This window comes from Euprymna scolopes, chromosome 4 (assembly GCF_053919585.1).
Source record: "Euprymna scolopes isolate OS-2025 chromosome 4, ASM5391958v1, whole genome shotgun sequence".
Taxonomy (NCBI): Eukaryota; Metazoa; Mollusca; class Cephalopoda; order Sepiida; family Sepiolidae; genus Euprymna; species Euprymna scolopes.
In genome coordinates, this window is record NC_136485.1 from 125,795,929 (window position 1) to 125,809,389 (window position 13,461).

At 34.2% G+C, this 13,461-nt stretch overlaps 1 protein-coding gene across 3 annotated transcripts in view; it reads left to right on the top strand.

Moving 5' to 3' along the window:
* Nucleotides 1-13,461, top strand: part of LOC145269308 (nephrocystin-4-like) — a 380,704-nt gene that overhangs the window by 56,065 nt on the left and 311,178 nt on the right. For all 3 annotated transcript variants that reach the window (XM_080125012.1, XM_080125026.1, XM_080125018.1), the window contains exons 9-12: nucleotides 1,725-1,976; nucleotides 7,091-7,197; nucleotides 9,675-9,927; nucleotides 10,406-10,500. In XM_080125012.1, coding sequence (XP_079981138.1) covers nucleotides 1,725-1,976; nucleotides 7,091-7,197; nucleotides 9,675-9,927; nucleotides 10,406-10,500 — 707 coding nt within the window. The remainder of the gene's footprint in view (nucleotides 1-1,724; nucleotides 1,977-7,090; nucleotides 7,198-9,674; nucleotides 9,928-10,405; nucleotides 10,501-13,461) is intronic.

Below are 13,461 nucleotides of genomic sequence, written 5' to 3' on the forward strand. Positions count from 1 at the left end.
AATCCACGGCAATTCCATTAGATTATCTTGTAATTCATGATGATTTTTTTTTTTGGTTTGAGGAGTAACTTCAGTTTCCATGTCTTCTAATTCTGTAAATGTATTTGCAGTAGTAGTAGTAGTGACTTCTGTTTGTGGTAATTTCTTTATATTATTTTGTTTGTTGGTAGATCTTAAATGGAATACGTACATCAAATCTGTTGCCAAGGCTGCTGGAAAAATGGTTGGATCCTTCTATCGATCCAGTAGATATCTCACTGCTGATGCAATTCTCTATCTATATAAGAGCCAGATACGTCCAAGGATGGAGTACTGTTGCCACATATGGGCAGGAGCTGCTAGAAAAGACTTGTCCTGCCTTGATAGGGTTCAAAATAGACTTCGTGGCCTGGTGGGAGATGTCCTTTTCTCTTCACTACAACCTCTGTCTCACAGAAGAGATGGTGCGAGTTTGTCTCTACTTTATCGTTATTTTCATGGAAAGTGTTCGACTGAGCTTCAATCTATGGTCCCCCCTCGCCAAACTTTCACAAGAAACACTAGACTAGCTGAAAACATTATCAATAATTTTCCCCACTCTTTATCTGTACCTAAACCTAAACATAGATTCCATGATCAAAGCTTCTTTCTTAGAACTGCACGCCTGTGGAATTGTCTTCCGTTTTCCTGCTTTCCAGCTTTCTATAATATGGTTGTCTTCAAATCCAACGTGAACAAGTTTCTGATGAGCCGTTCCACCTAAGTTAACAAATTTACCGAACTTCCATTACTATTGATTACTATATTGTCCTTTTGACTACTCTACACTCTTTAACCCTTATCCTTGAGTGGCCTATCGGCCTTGATAAGTGATGAAGTACTCTGTAAAAAAAACAAAAAACAAAAAAAAACCTTCACATGAACAAAAAGATGAAAATGAATTGGAGAACTTAGTAGGGCAAATACCAAAACCCTTTATTTTTCTAGGGGACTTAAATAGTCACAACACCTTATGGGGATGCAAGAAATCGGATAGAAAAGGGAAAGAAAATTGAAAATCTAATAAATAAAAATAATCTATGCTTGTTCAACCAAAAAGAAGCCACTCACATCAATCCAACAAATGGAACGCTAAAATAACTGAATACAACATCGAATACTATTCCCAAAATAACTGGATTGGGCATTAAATAACCCACAAAGGGTTGATATGCCGTTAAACAAAACAAAAAAAAACAATCCAAATGATAATAATTTAATTTTAGTTTTTAGAAAAAAAAAGAGAGGAATGTACATAAAGATTCCTGGGCAACATTGGTTAGATGCAGCTAATAATAATGTGTTCACAAATTATTGTAGAGTTCTCATAATTTCATATTTTATTAATTGATAATTTGCAATATTTGAATGACTATTTTCATCTTCAGTGTTTTTCACACAATGTTTATTTTGATGCAACTTTTGGTCATCTTCAGGTGTATTTTGTAGAACTCGATTATCTGCATTGAATTTCGAATGGAAGCCATGATTTAATAAGCATGATCTCGTTCCATTCTGTTTAAAATTCCTTGCAGATTCACAAGTTCGACAAGATACACCTGAAGTAGGTCAGAGGTTAGATTGAGCAAAACGGTGTGTGAATAACACTCAAGATGAGAACAGTAGTCCGAAGAATGCAAATAATTAATCCTCATCTCAAAAATTCAAAAACTCTATTAATTGATGTTCTTTGTTATTTTTTTCAGCTTGTTCATTCTGTGCCTCGTGCACTGAACCGAGTTTTACTGGTCAGATGGTGCGTGTGGAAACCTTTTGACTTGAACAGTTTGAGGCAAGAGATGGTTGGAAATTTACTCACCATCCCTTTATTAGCAGGACCATGTCCGAATCCTGATGAAGTGTTTGTTTACAAAGGGCCTTCTACAGAAATGCATGATGAGCATTTGGCTCGAATGGCACCCGGGATGATCCAGTTTAGAGTTTTCTTACAGGAACAGGTCAGTGGAAAGACATTGTATTTTGTTCCAAATTTACTCATGAATTATATATGCAGTTATAAATGTCTTATGTCTATGTTTAAAAATATTTTTTATTATTGCTTGAAGTTTAATTATAACTACTAGTGCACGCCATTTATCAAAAATGAAGGAAAAAAAAATCCTTTGCCAGTATTTGCACTAATATTCATATCTACTATTATATAAAACGAACTTTGTGAGTTTGTTCCTTATGAACTCGGAAATGACTGGGCTGATTTTTTTTTAAAAGTTTCACACAAAGGTACTTGATGTGTCTGGGCGTGTTCTTAAGTAGGTTTTGTATTGGAATACGTCTGATAAGTATCAGAAATCAATAATAAGAAAAGAAAACGATCAAAGAAAGAAGTCCGTTTACACTTTTATACAGCCTAACATCACAAGTGCATTTGAGAAGTTTTATCACCGCACAAGCAGAAAGGCCTGGCTTATAAAATCAATTGTAGGTTGTCACATTTGGGCTGGTGGATCTGTTACTAATCTCTCACTCCTAGACAAGGTTCAAAAAAGAGTTGCCAACCTAATAAGTCCTGAACTGTCAACTAGGCTTCAACCTTTGTCCCATCGATGAAGTGTTGTATCCCTCTGCCTGTTTTACAAGTATTTTAATGGGAGGTACTCTGACAAACTACAATGAATGTTTCTGTTTAGAGCACGGTTGAACCATGATACTTGGCTTTTTCACTTTAAACTTTAAGTGAAGCCATTATTTACAGATAATTTTATAAAATCAACAGTAGATTCTCTACAGTGCAATGTAGACTACAATGCATTGTGGACTAAGTCACTGTGGAGAGGCATGTGAAGCTTCCTCTTGGTACATTGCCCTGTCAGCAGGGCTGTAGAATACGCTGACTACCTCCCTGCAGAAAGTAAAAATCTCAATGAGACTACTTGCTGATCGTGAATGGCGACCCGTGATGCCTTAGGATGAAATTCTGGTGGTTTATGGTTAAACTAACAATTTTTTGGGTAAATTCGACACACTGATGTCAAAACTTTCAACTCGACACTCTTTCAAGATGACTTGCACATGACGACGTATGTAGTACACCTTCGTCCAACTTGCCCTCTATTTGCTTCACATCTGTTTTTATTTACCTGTCTCGGTTGCATATAAACGGCGACAGTGTGCATCACTCATGTGACCAGCATGTGACCAGCAAGCATAAAACCAACTGGGTCTCACCATTTTAGCCTTTCTTTCCATTTTTTAATTTTTTTTTTTTTTTTGTTTTTACACAACAGACCCTTTGAAGCACGCACACATGCTAGCCAAGTAAGTTGTGATTTTCCCTACAATTTTAACCCTTACTTGGGCTGGACGGGCGGTTGGAGAGGCTCGATCTGATCAATTGGCTGGTCATGCCAGCCTTTTTTCAGATAACCAACTCTAAATTAGGATGATGGTTGTAGGGCCAATATTGCTGAGAAAGGATGCATAACCTTTTCTGTCCTAGGATGAGCAATTATCCAGGGACAGAAATTTAAACGGTCAATTACCAGCATAATTATATTGGTTATGATGTTACTAGGTGAATGAGTTTTCCCCTAGATGCATCCCCTTATGGGGTTCCCAGGTGGGTGGGGAGCACAACCAATTAAACCCCAAAACATGACATATAGTACCTGATAATAGATTCCAAATTAACGTAAATAAAATTAAATTGTGTAAAAGACCATATCCAGACACTGATATCAGTACAGACTCTGATAGTGAAATGGAAGAAGTAACCACATAGTATTCAACATACATAATTCTTGAATCAGTAGATGACAAACCTATCACCCAACTCTCACCCTTCATTATAGAAAAATATCTCCTAGCAAACGTGGTTACAAAATCAATCAAAACCACACGTAACAATACCTTGATGTAGAAGTAAGAAAAAAAAAAAAAAAACGTATGCAGAACTATTACAAAGAACTACTTCAATACACAATATAAAAATAAAGGTTTACCCTCATGAATTTCTCCACATTTTAAAGGGAATGGTGAGAACGCCAGAACTAGATAACTGCACAATAGATGAAATCAAACAAAATTAAAAAAAAAAACAACTAGTAACAGATGCAAGAAGAATTATTATAAAAAAAGGGGTCAAGAAATCAGCATCAATACATGTATTCTTACATTGAACTCTCCCAACCTCCAACAAAAATAAAGATTAGATACATAATAACAAATGTGGATGTCTGTATCCCTAATCCACTAAGATGTTATAACTATCAAATAAATAAGAGAATAACACAAAGACTGATCAAAAACAAATAACATCCATTAAAATCCATTAAAATCCACTCAAATAACTAAAATCGGTACTTGTACAGTTTAATCAAGACATTAAAAAATGAAAATATCGAAAAAAGGTTATATTGCATGTATCTGTTATGGAACGAAGTTCTCCGAAAAAAAATTTCACTTAATTTCATCAAGTAGTTTTTTTTTTTTTTGCTGTAAAAAAAAAAAAAAAAAAATTATGATACTGAGTAAAAGGTTCGATTTTTAGGAAGAAAAGCTAGTAATAAAGATGGGGAGGGAGTGTCGGCGCTTTACCTGGAGTTATCTCCCCATGGCGTGTTCAACAAATTCCATAATGGCTGACTTCAATGCGCTCTCATAAGAATGTGTTTTTCCGCTGTAAAAAAACCCCCAAAAAACTACTCAATCAAATTAAATGAAATTTCTTTCAGAGATCTTCAGTCCAAAACGGATATGTACAATATAAACTTTTTTTTTATTCAAGGAAACAAAAAAGCATACTCCCCTTTGGACACTGAATTAAGGAAACAATACTTCAAATCGGTGAAAAACCAAACATAGTTAAACAAATAATAGACCACGATGGACATTAATTAAACATAACATTGACCTAACACTTACAAAATAGAAGAAAATACAAATAATTTAACAAAGTGAAGCAAGTTCAGAGAACTTAGAAAAAAATATGCAGAATAGAAAGAAATATACACGGATGGGTTGAAAACTATGAATGGAACACGTGCAACATATGCAGATGGGCAATGCCAAATATAACTGCCGAATGATACCTCAGTATATACGGTTGAACTACAAGCCATCAAAATGGCACTCAAATACATTAAAGGCAACAACAAATCAAACTTCATCATATATACACACTTGTTATCCCATATGCCCCTTGAAGAGGGAAAAGCCAAACACTCCATCACAGAAATAACACTACAATAAAATAACTGAAAAAGGTAAAAAAATAATTGTAATAGCTTGTATACCAAGCCATGTTGGCATCCCCGGAAATGAAAAAGCAAACAAACTAGCTAGAGAAGCCACAAACCATCGAATAAAAAAAAAAAAAATCAAAATACCACAGACAGACCTGAGAAGAAAAATTAATGAATATCTGGAAAACAGGTGGCAAGTGCTCAGAGAACATATTGCATGAGCACCAGTCAAAAATCAGAAATGAAAAACAAAAAGCTTTGAAGGGAAGAAGAGAGGAGATCGTACTGAACCGAATATGAATAGGACACACAAATCTAACTCATTCCTACCCAACCAAAGCAGAGGAAGCACCAAACTGCACACTCTGTAACCAACAAATAACAATCAAACATTTACTGACAGTATAGAAGGCACAAACACATCCGGAAGAAATATTTTGGAACAGCAAGCATTGGGGGAAGTGTTTCCAGAAGTGGAATCTTCAAATTGTAAGATAGTTAAAAGAAACAAATTTATTCAAACTCCTGTAAACTAAACAAATAAGATTTTACTTTAGTTTGTTTTCAGAAGTAAAAAAAAAAAAAAAAAAATTATTTTTCTAAAACAAACATTTTTTACATCTGAAGACAAACTTTTCAAGAAGTTTAAAACGTCTTTCCAAGAAATTGACAATTTATCTTTATTAGCAAACTCTTTTCTTGGTATTAAATGACCTCTAGAAGTTGAAATACCGTTAAACACACACACTCACTTCTCCTGGTACACTGCGGTCCCTAGCTAGAGCAGAACAGTTAATCAATTTGATTAAAAAATGGGCGATTTCACCAATTTCGATGACAATAAAAGTATTGGTGGATGGAACATTTGTTGATCCTCATTAAGTCCCGGACAACATCGGGTATTCCTGCTAGTATTCATATAAAACTAACAGGTCTAGGAGCAAAAGCGTAACATGACTAATACCCCCCCTTCTTCTCCACACAGCCCTTTCTTCTCTCTGGACATATAAACACACAGCCCTAGTTGGTTTAAGGGAAATAACTTTATGAAAAAAATCAGTTACTTCCCTTTAGTTAGTGTCTGAAATAAATATAAATGGCCACTTGATCCCCAAATATGAATATTTTGTTTTGAATTTTAGATATTATATATCTGGGGTTATGCTGATTCAACTTTATGGAGGTTTGTTGTGTGTTTTTCAAATTTTGTCTAGATATACAAATAGACATTCACCCTTTATATAATAGATAACCTCTCAATTGGTGAAGTTAAAGAAATAAAAACTTCTCAAACTGGAAAGTTAAAAAAAGACAAGGAAAGAAAAAAAAAAACAAATTAGTATAGAAAGTCTAGAAGTGTAAGCCATTTTGAGTTTCAGAACAGTTTCAGATGGTTCGCTGTTACACACAAGTCCTGGGAGGTGACTTGTTTGTAGTAGACATTTCCACAGAACAAAATATTCTTACCGTGTCGAAACCCGGGAAAGAACATGTGAAATTGCTCCAGAAAAGGTTTAATAATTATGAAGCAATTCTGGTTTCTGATTGGTTGGTAGCAGAACGTAGTTAATTTGATTCGTCAGTTCTTAGCAGCATCTTTTATAAATAGAATCGTCCGACTGTGTGGGATCATACCCCATTATAGGAACAAAATATTGCAACAGAAAGCAAAACTAAAAAAGAAAAAAAAAGAAAACATCTCAGCATGGGAATAGATTGAAAGTTGGGGTTGTCTGACTTTCTATTTGTTTTTTCAATTTCCCTAAATACTTGAAATGAGTTTGTCCATCCAACAGTTTTTTTTTTTTTTTTTTTACTACAAGTAACTTTTGTGCGTCATATATATTCATATTTTTTTTCTGTTAATTCAGGATGATAATGAGGGCTATGGCAGTATTATCAGAGAAGATCTGACCATGAAAACTGAAACACAACAGTATATTTCGAGTAAACCACCACTACCTTCTACATCTCCAAGGTAAATTATTCCTCTTATCTATTTTAGATTTTTTTTGCAATGTTTAACATTGGGTTTACTTATACAGATTTGAATTTCGTTTACATTGTGTACTTTGGTGCTACCAGATTAGGCTGTCTGAAGATATTGGCTTCCTGGGACAAAATGCACCTTACATTGATGCTTTTTGTTTTTCTACTTCCATTTGAAAAACTTAATTATGTTCTACAAAACCAAAAACAACAACCCACGTTTTCACCTTTTTCCTTCTACCCATTTCCCCTTTCTCTTTCTATCTTCCCCACTTCCTGACTGGTTTCCTAACTTAAAATGTACCAAACATTTATACTGTAACCCTTTTCCCTCTCCCATTGCAAAACTCGTACATGTTCTGCATAAAATCCACTATAAAACAACCAAACCAAACACTACAAACTAGTGATTGAAGATTCAAAGAGCACGAAAAATAAAAACCTTCTACAAAATAACTGGAAGCAACATGAATACTATTTCCAAAATAACTGGATTTGGCATTAAATAACTGGAAAAGGGTTGATATGCCATAAAGCAAAACCAAACCAATTGTGTACTTAAAACTTGTCACTGTTTTTATTACCTGAGAGATAATATGAAGTGATTAGCCCCTTCATTATTTTGAAGAGTTAATATTTTAATTATGCAATATATTACTTTAGATGGAAATTTGTATCGAACATTAAACAGAATTTGTAATAATGATATCCAATATTAAACAGCTGAATATTTTCTTCTTATTAATGTTGTTCTGTGTCATGGTCATCACAGTGTCGTATTCTGGGTCTCACGGCACTAAATGTAATCTGATGCTACAAGGACCACATGCATTCTGACTGGTTGTCTTTCTAATTGTTCTCTGCTCATACTGTGTTTAGAAGATTTTTGGGTATTTGCACAACTGTCAGAGATTTGGTTAACTGGCCAGTTGGCAATTTTTCTTTACTTTGGTCTGTTAGTGTGTGCACATGTTTTGTATGTCCGGCAAAGGCTTTTGGAGGGGGGGGGGCGCTCGAGTGGGGAGGAGTCACTCATTCTTAAAACTTTTTGTATGCTCCCTAGATTATAATATCTACGATTTACATTTTTGCGTTTATCTTTTATTTGAGTGACTTTTACACAGTATTTTCGTGGTATTTCCTGGTTTCTGCATGTTTGTTTGACTTTTCCTTATAAAAAAGCGAAATTGAATCTGTACCAAACAGCTCTCCCTGGCACTCGTGGCAGGGACGTCCAGAAAGCAATGAGCTTTGATCAATGCAGACAAAACCCATCATATCAGACAATTGCTATTGTTTGACCCAACATCTTGGGGAAACTGGCTTGCAGCCAAAGTTAAGTAGTGATTTCATTCCCCTATGGCGTGATGTTTGACCTCATTAAATTTATGTACCTGTCACTTAACTTTTTAATCATTTAATTTCAACCATTCTCACTTCCGCTGCCCTCATAGCGTTGTGGTTATCAGGCTATTCACCTGAAGGGTTCGGGTTCGAGCCTACCAAAACATTTTTTTTTCTTTTACACCTCCAAACACCTGGGCAATGCCGGGCACCCATGCTAGTCTATAATATAAATCTCACCTATCTATTTAAATGTATGTATGTATGTATGCCTAAGACTTTTGACAACGGTAACAGATTTTCATGAGATTGGTATCGTTTTGAAGCTCAACCCTTTGGACGACAAATACCAAAAAATTGGCTGTAAACATTAATTCCTTCACCCTCAACTGGCCACTTTTTTACAGGGAGGGGTGGCCTTTTTTGCCAATATTTTCAAAAGTCATCCTCTCTTTTTGATTGAATAGTCGTAATTTAAACCTTCACCACTTCTGGTTTGGCGATGTACACAATGGCAAATTTTCTTTTTTTTGCTTAACACACACCTCCAAACACCCAGGCAACGCCGGGCACCCAGGCTAGTCTTATATGACTATCTTATTTGGGCTGTATTTGATAATTGTACCAATGTTTACCTATTTAAAGTGTGTATTTCTCAATACAAAATGTGTAGTTCTCAGTAGATTTTAATTCGAAATGATTCCTCATATAATAGTATTTAACAACAACAAACAAAAAAAACCAAACATTTTTAATGCTTGCACAGATTTTTTTTTTTTTTTTCACAAACCACTTGCGCCATTACTTAGTCACTTTGTCGGGTGCTGATATGTTTTATGACATGATGTATTCAACTTAGATTATGAGCAAGCAAGCTGGAATAAATTTTTGCATCCAAAAATGACAAAAACCTTTTTGTATTTGAAAAAGTATACTTTATTATAACTTAACTAACACTGTGGATCCATTCCTAAATAAATAAGATAGGCTTAGAACCTTAACTCAGCTACTGGTTTTCCATCTCAGAAATATCTGAATTCTCTTCTCATAATAAAACAATAAATATTGAATTAGCTTTTTCTTTGTGAATTTTTTTTTTATTCTGTAATTTTCCTATTTCAGAATACAAGCCAGCAAGAATAGTTTGCATCAACAGTTATCATCAAAGCAACAGCAATTCTATTCTCTTCCAAGACAAGGTGCTTACATAATGGCTGGTTACACTGGGCATCCATCAACATCACCTGTAATGAATGAGCAGCAGCAGCAGCAGCAGCAGCAGCCAATTGTTAATGTCATACCATATACAGGCAATTCTCAGGATAAACGGAATGCATTGCATCATGCAGTCGTTTCTGCCAACCAATTAGCAGAGGTTTGATTAGTTTTATTTCTTGGTACTGTCAAAATTTTGTATAAAAAATGGTAATTAAACTAATTTAAATAGATATTTTTTAGTAAAATGTTGCATCATGGTGAGTGGCGGACAAGGGAGAGAACTCATTTTTTAAAATCGTTTTTATGTCAACAATTTTAAGATTTTTTTTTTTAACAGTTGATATTTTTTATTTACAAGAAATTATGGAAGAAACAAAAAAATAAAAACACTAAAAATGCAATATCATTGTCTATTAGAATTTAATATTTTTTCAAATTTATAAATAAAAATATTTTTTCCGATTATTATTCAGTTGTACATACATCACATTTTTCTAGATTTTGCTTTTTCATAGGGGGAGGCGGTAGTTATGGACAAGCTCCACATTTTTTGCTAGATATCGGTTTCTATTTTTAAAAAATGTGAAAGTATTTTTTGGGAAAACAATGTGAATGTGTTTAATTTATTTCCACAGCAGGTGGGTGGCATGACGACAACAGATCTGACAGAATTACAACATACACCGCCCCATGCTTCTATGGTGGCACAAATGCCAAATGCAGCCGACAGGTAAGTTTTATCTCTTTGTATTTCCTTCTGTGAACATTTGAGAATGCCATTCCTTTTAAAATAATGCTCTTTTTATTTTTTTTTTTACTGATCGTTTGATTGGTTGTTTTGTTTTACGGCATGTCAACCCTTTTCAGGTTATTTAATGCTGAATCTAGTGATTTTTGAAAAAAAAAAATGTTTTATACTTCAAATTCATAGTGTTTGGTTTGGTTGTTTGGTTTGGTTGTTTTGTAGAGGCAAACGGTTGTTTTTGATTTTTGCAAAGAGACAGAAAAATAAAAACAATAACATCAATGCATGGTGCATGTTAAGCCAGGAAGCCAATATCTTCAGACAGCCTGATCTAGTAGCACTAGTTATTTTATTTAGAACTAGTTGGGTGAGGGGTGGGGTGGGGATTGCCCAGTTGTAAAATATGCTTAAATATATTTTAATTCATACAGATTTTTTATTTATTATTACAGAGAAATTTTTCTATTGAATATTATATTGTACCTTGTACTGGTTTCAAAAGTTAAAAAAAAAAAACAAAAAAACTTCTGTGCCATCAGCTAGAAACCAAATCAAAATATTTAGTGCTCCAGCTGCATTCCCTACTGTTTGAGCTATCGACAAATATATAAGAAAGATTAAAAATTAAACCACTTCAAGCTATGAATGAATTTGCGCATGCACAACAGTAATAGAAATAAACATTTCAACATATTTCTGTATGCATTATTCATCCATCCAAACAAAGATTTTACTCGTTATAAATAATCTTTGGTTTAGGATTACTATTTCCTGTTAATTTCAGTGCTATATGACCAGTAGTTTAAGAGTTTAAATATTTTCACACATACATACATACATACATACACACACACATGATGATGATGATGATGATGATGATTGCAATGTCTTGTCAGACGAGTGCCACTCCCTCAGACATTTAAAATCCATGAGCCCAAATGCCTGAGGGAGTATCTATACAAATATGATGTTACAGAGTCTTAGCTTTGTACGACAGCTAAGTCTCTCTCTCTGTTCAAAATGTTGAGATCCAGCAACAAGCAAGAGCAAGATAGCCAGCAACAAATTAAACTGCAGACCAGCTTAATGCGGGTAATGGTCTTCCGCGTTATGGTTTTTTAAATCAGAGATTTGCTTCTCCAAGAAAGGTTGCCTTCACCACGGCTTACGGGAGCCCTCTCCACCCCAATACACATATACACACACACACAAATACGCACGGTCGAAGGGCGAATGAACTCTTTTTCTGGATCAACGGCCAACTAGCACACCACACATACATACATACATACATACATACATCTACTGTTTTATTTATATTAAAAAAAAAATGACTAAGTTTAACAAAGCAATGGAATGAATGATCATAAAGTCTGAACGATGTGAAGAGATACTCGTAATAAAAAAATGGTCTCTTTGCTTCACGAACAAAAAAACTGCTAGTAAATGTATGAATATGCATCATTGCCAATCAAAAGTTGTTGTTTGATTCAGCCAGTGTTGCAACAAAAGAAAAAACAACTCCAGTTTAAAACCAATTAACAAATGTTTATTTTTCTTTGGGGTTTAAAATGGTACTCGTTTTCCTAGATTGAATAGCAGATTTGCAAAATGAGATTTTTACCTTATTAAACCAAAATGTAAGTCCTATCAATATAATAGCTTTAGCTAATGTCTCCAAGGAACAATTTGCCAAGAAAAACATATCAACTCTACTGACTGCCAGCCTTTGGAAAAACCAACTGCTTCCTCAAGGTTTCAGTTACAACTGACTGCTTCACCCCTGCCAGAGGACAGGCTCTGACTATCCCCCTTTCCATCTTCTGAAATCTTTTCACTCTTGACCAGATTCTTTTCTTATTCCAAACAAAATCCACTACTTCAGTTTAAAAGCAATTAACAGATGTTTATTTTTCTTTGGAAGTTAGAATGGTACTCATTTTTGTAGGTTGTTTATATCTTCAAATATTTTAAGTTATTTAGTTTGGTTGATTATCAAGAAAAATTGTTGTTTTTGATTTTGGAGCCCATGATTGAGTTTTGCAACAGAAAAGAAAATAAAAACAAAAAACAAAAACAATGACATCAATGTTTGGTGCATTTAAGTCCATAAGCCAGTATCTTCAAACAGTCTGATCTGGTAACACCTTATCTGATCATTTCAGAGCTAACATGATATAATCATTTCTAGTATAAAATAAAGTTATCAAATGTGATGGTAATGAGGTTTATTCTGTGTATTATACTTGACAAATGTTAATTTCTACAAATTATTTCCAATATTTGAGGAATATCCCCATTTATTTGTCTCCACACAATGTTGTTTTTTTCTTTTCTTTTGGAATATTTAAATTCCCCAAAAAGGAAGGGACAAAATAAAATTGCCTCAGTCAAGATTTTTTCACCTTTCACCTTTGACCGAGAACAGAACAGACACTGCACTTTGATTTTAGCTCGAAATCTGAATGATAAGAATGAACGTAATTGGAAAAGTCATGTTCAGGTATAGGATGTGCAAGGGCGATAACTCAGATTCGTTCTATTGTCTGTTTTTCTGTTGAAAGTAACTTCCCTTGACTGGGTTCTTGTCGTTACATAAGTGGGATGTTTAAGGCTTTTAAAATGTATATTTATTTTATTAATCTTTTCTAGGATAATACGTTATTCTTTTATATAGATTAATCTGCTGTACCATCGATATAAATATTATTTTATGGACAAGGTGTCAACCACGATGAATGTAAATATAATAGATTCAGGCTTGTTCACTGAAAAATGACGCCATATCCCATATCTGGAGTACTAGCAAATAAGATCCGTCGAACTATCAGACTGTGGATAATAAGTTTTTTTTTTTTACAAAAACATAAACTTTAAAAACTTGCATTGAAAAAGAGAGAAAAAAAAGGAACACGATTTATAGGGAAACTGAACTTATTCAATATT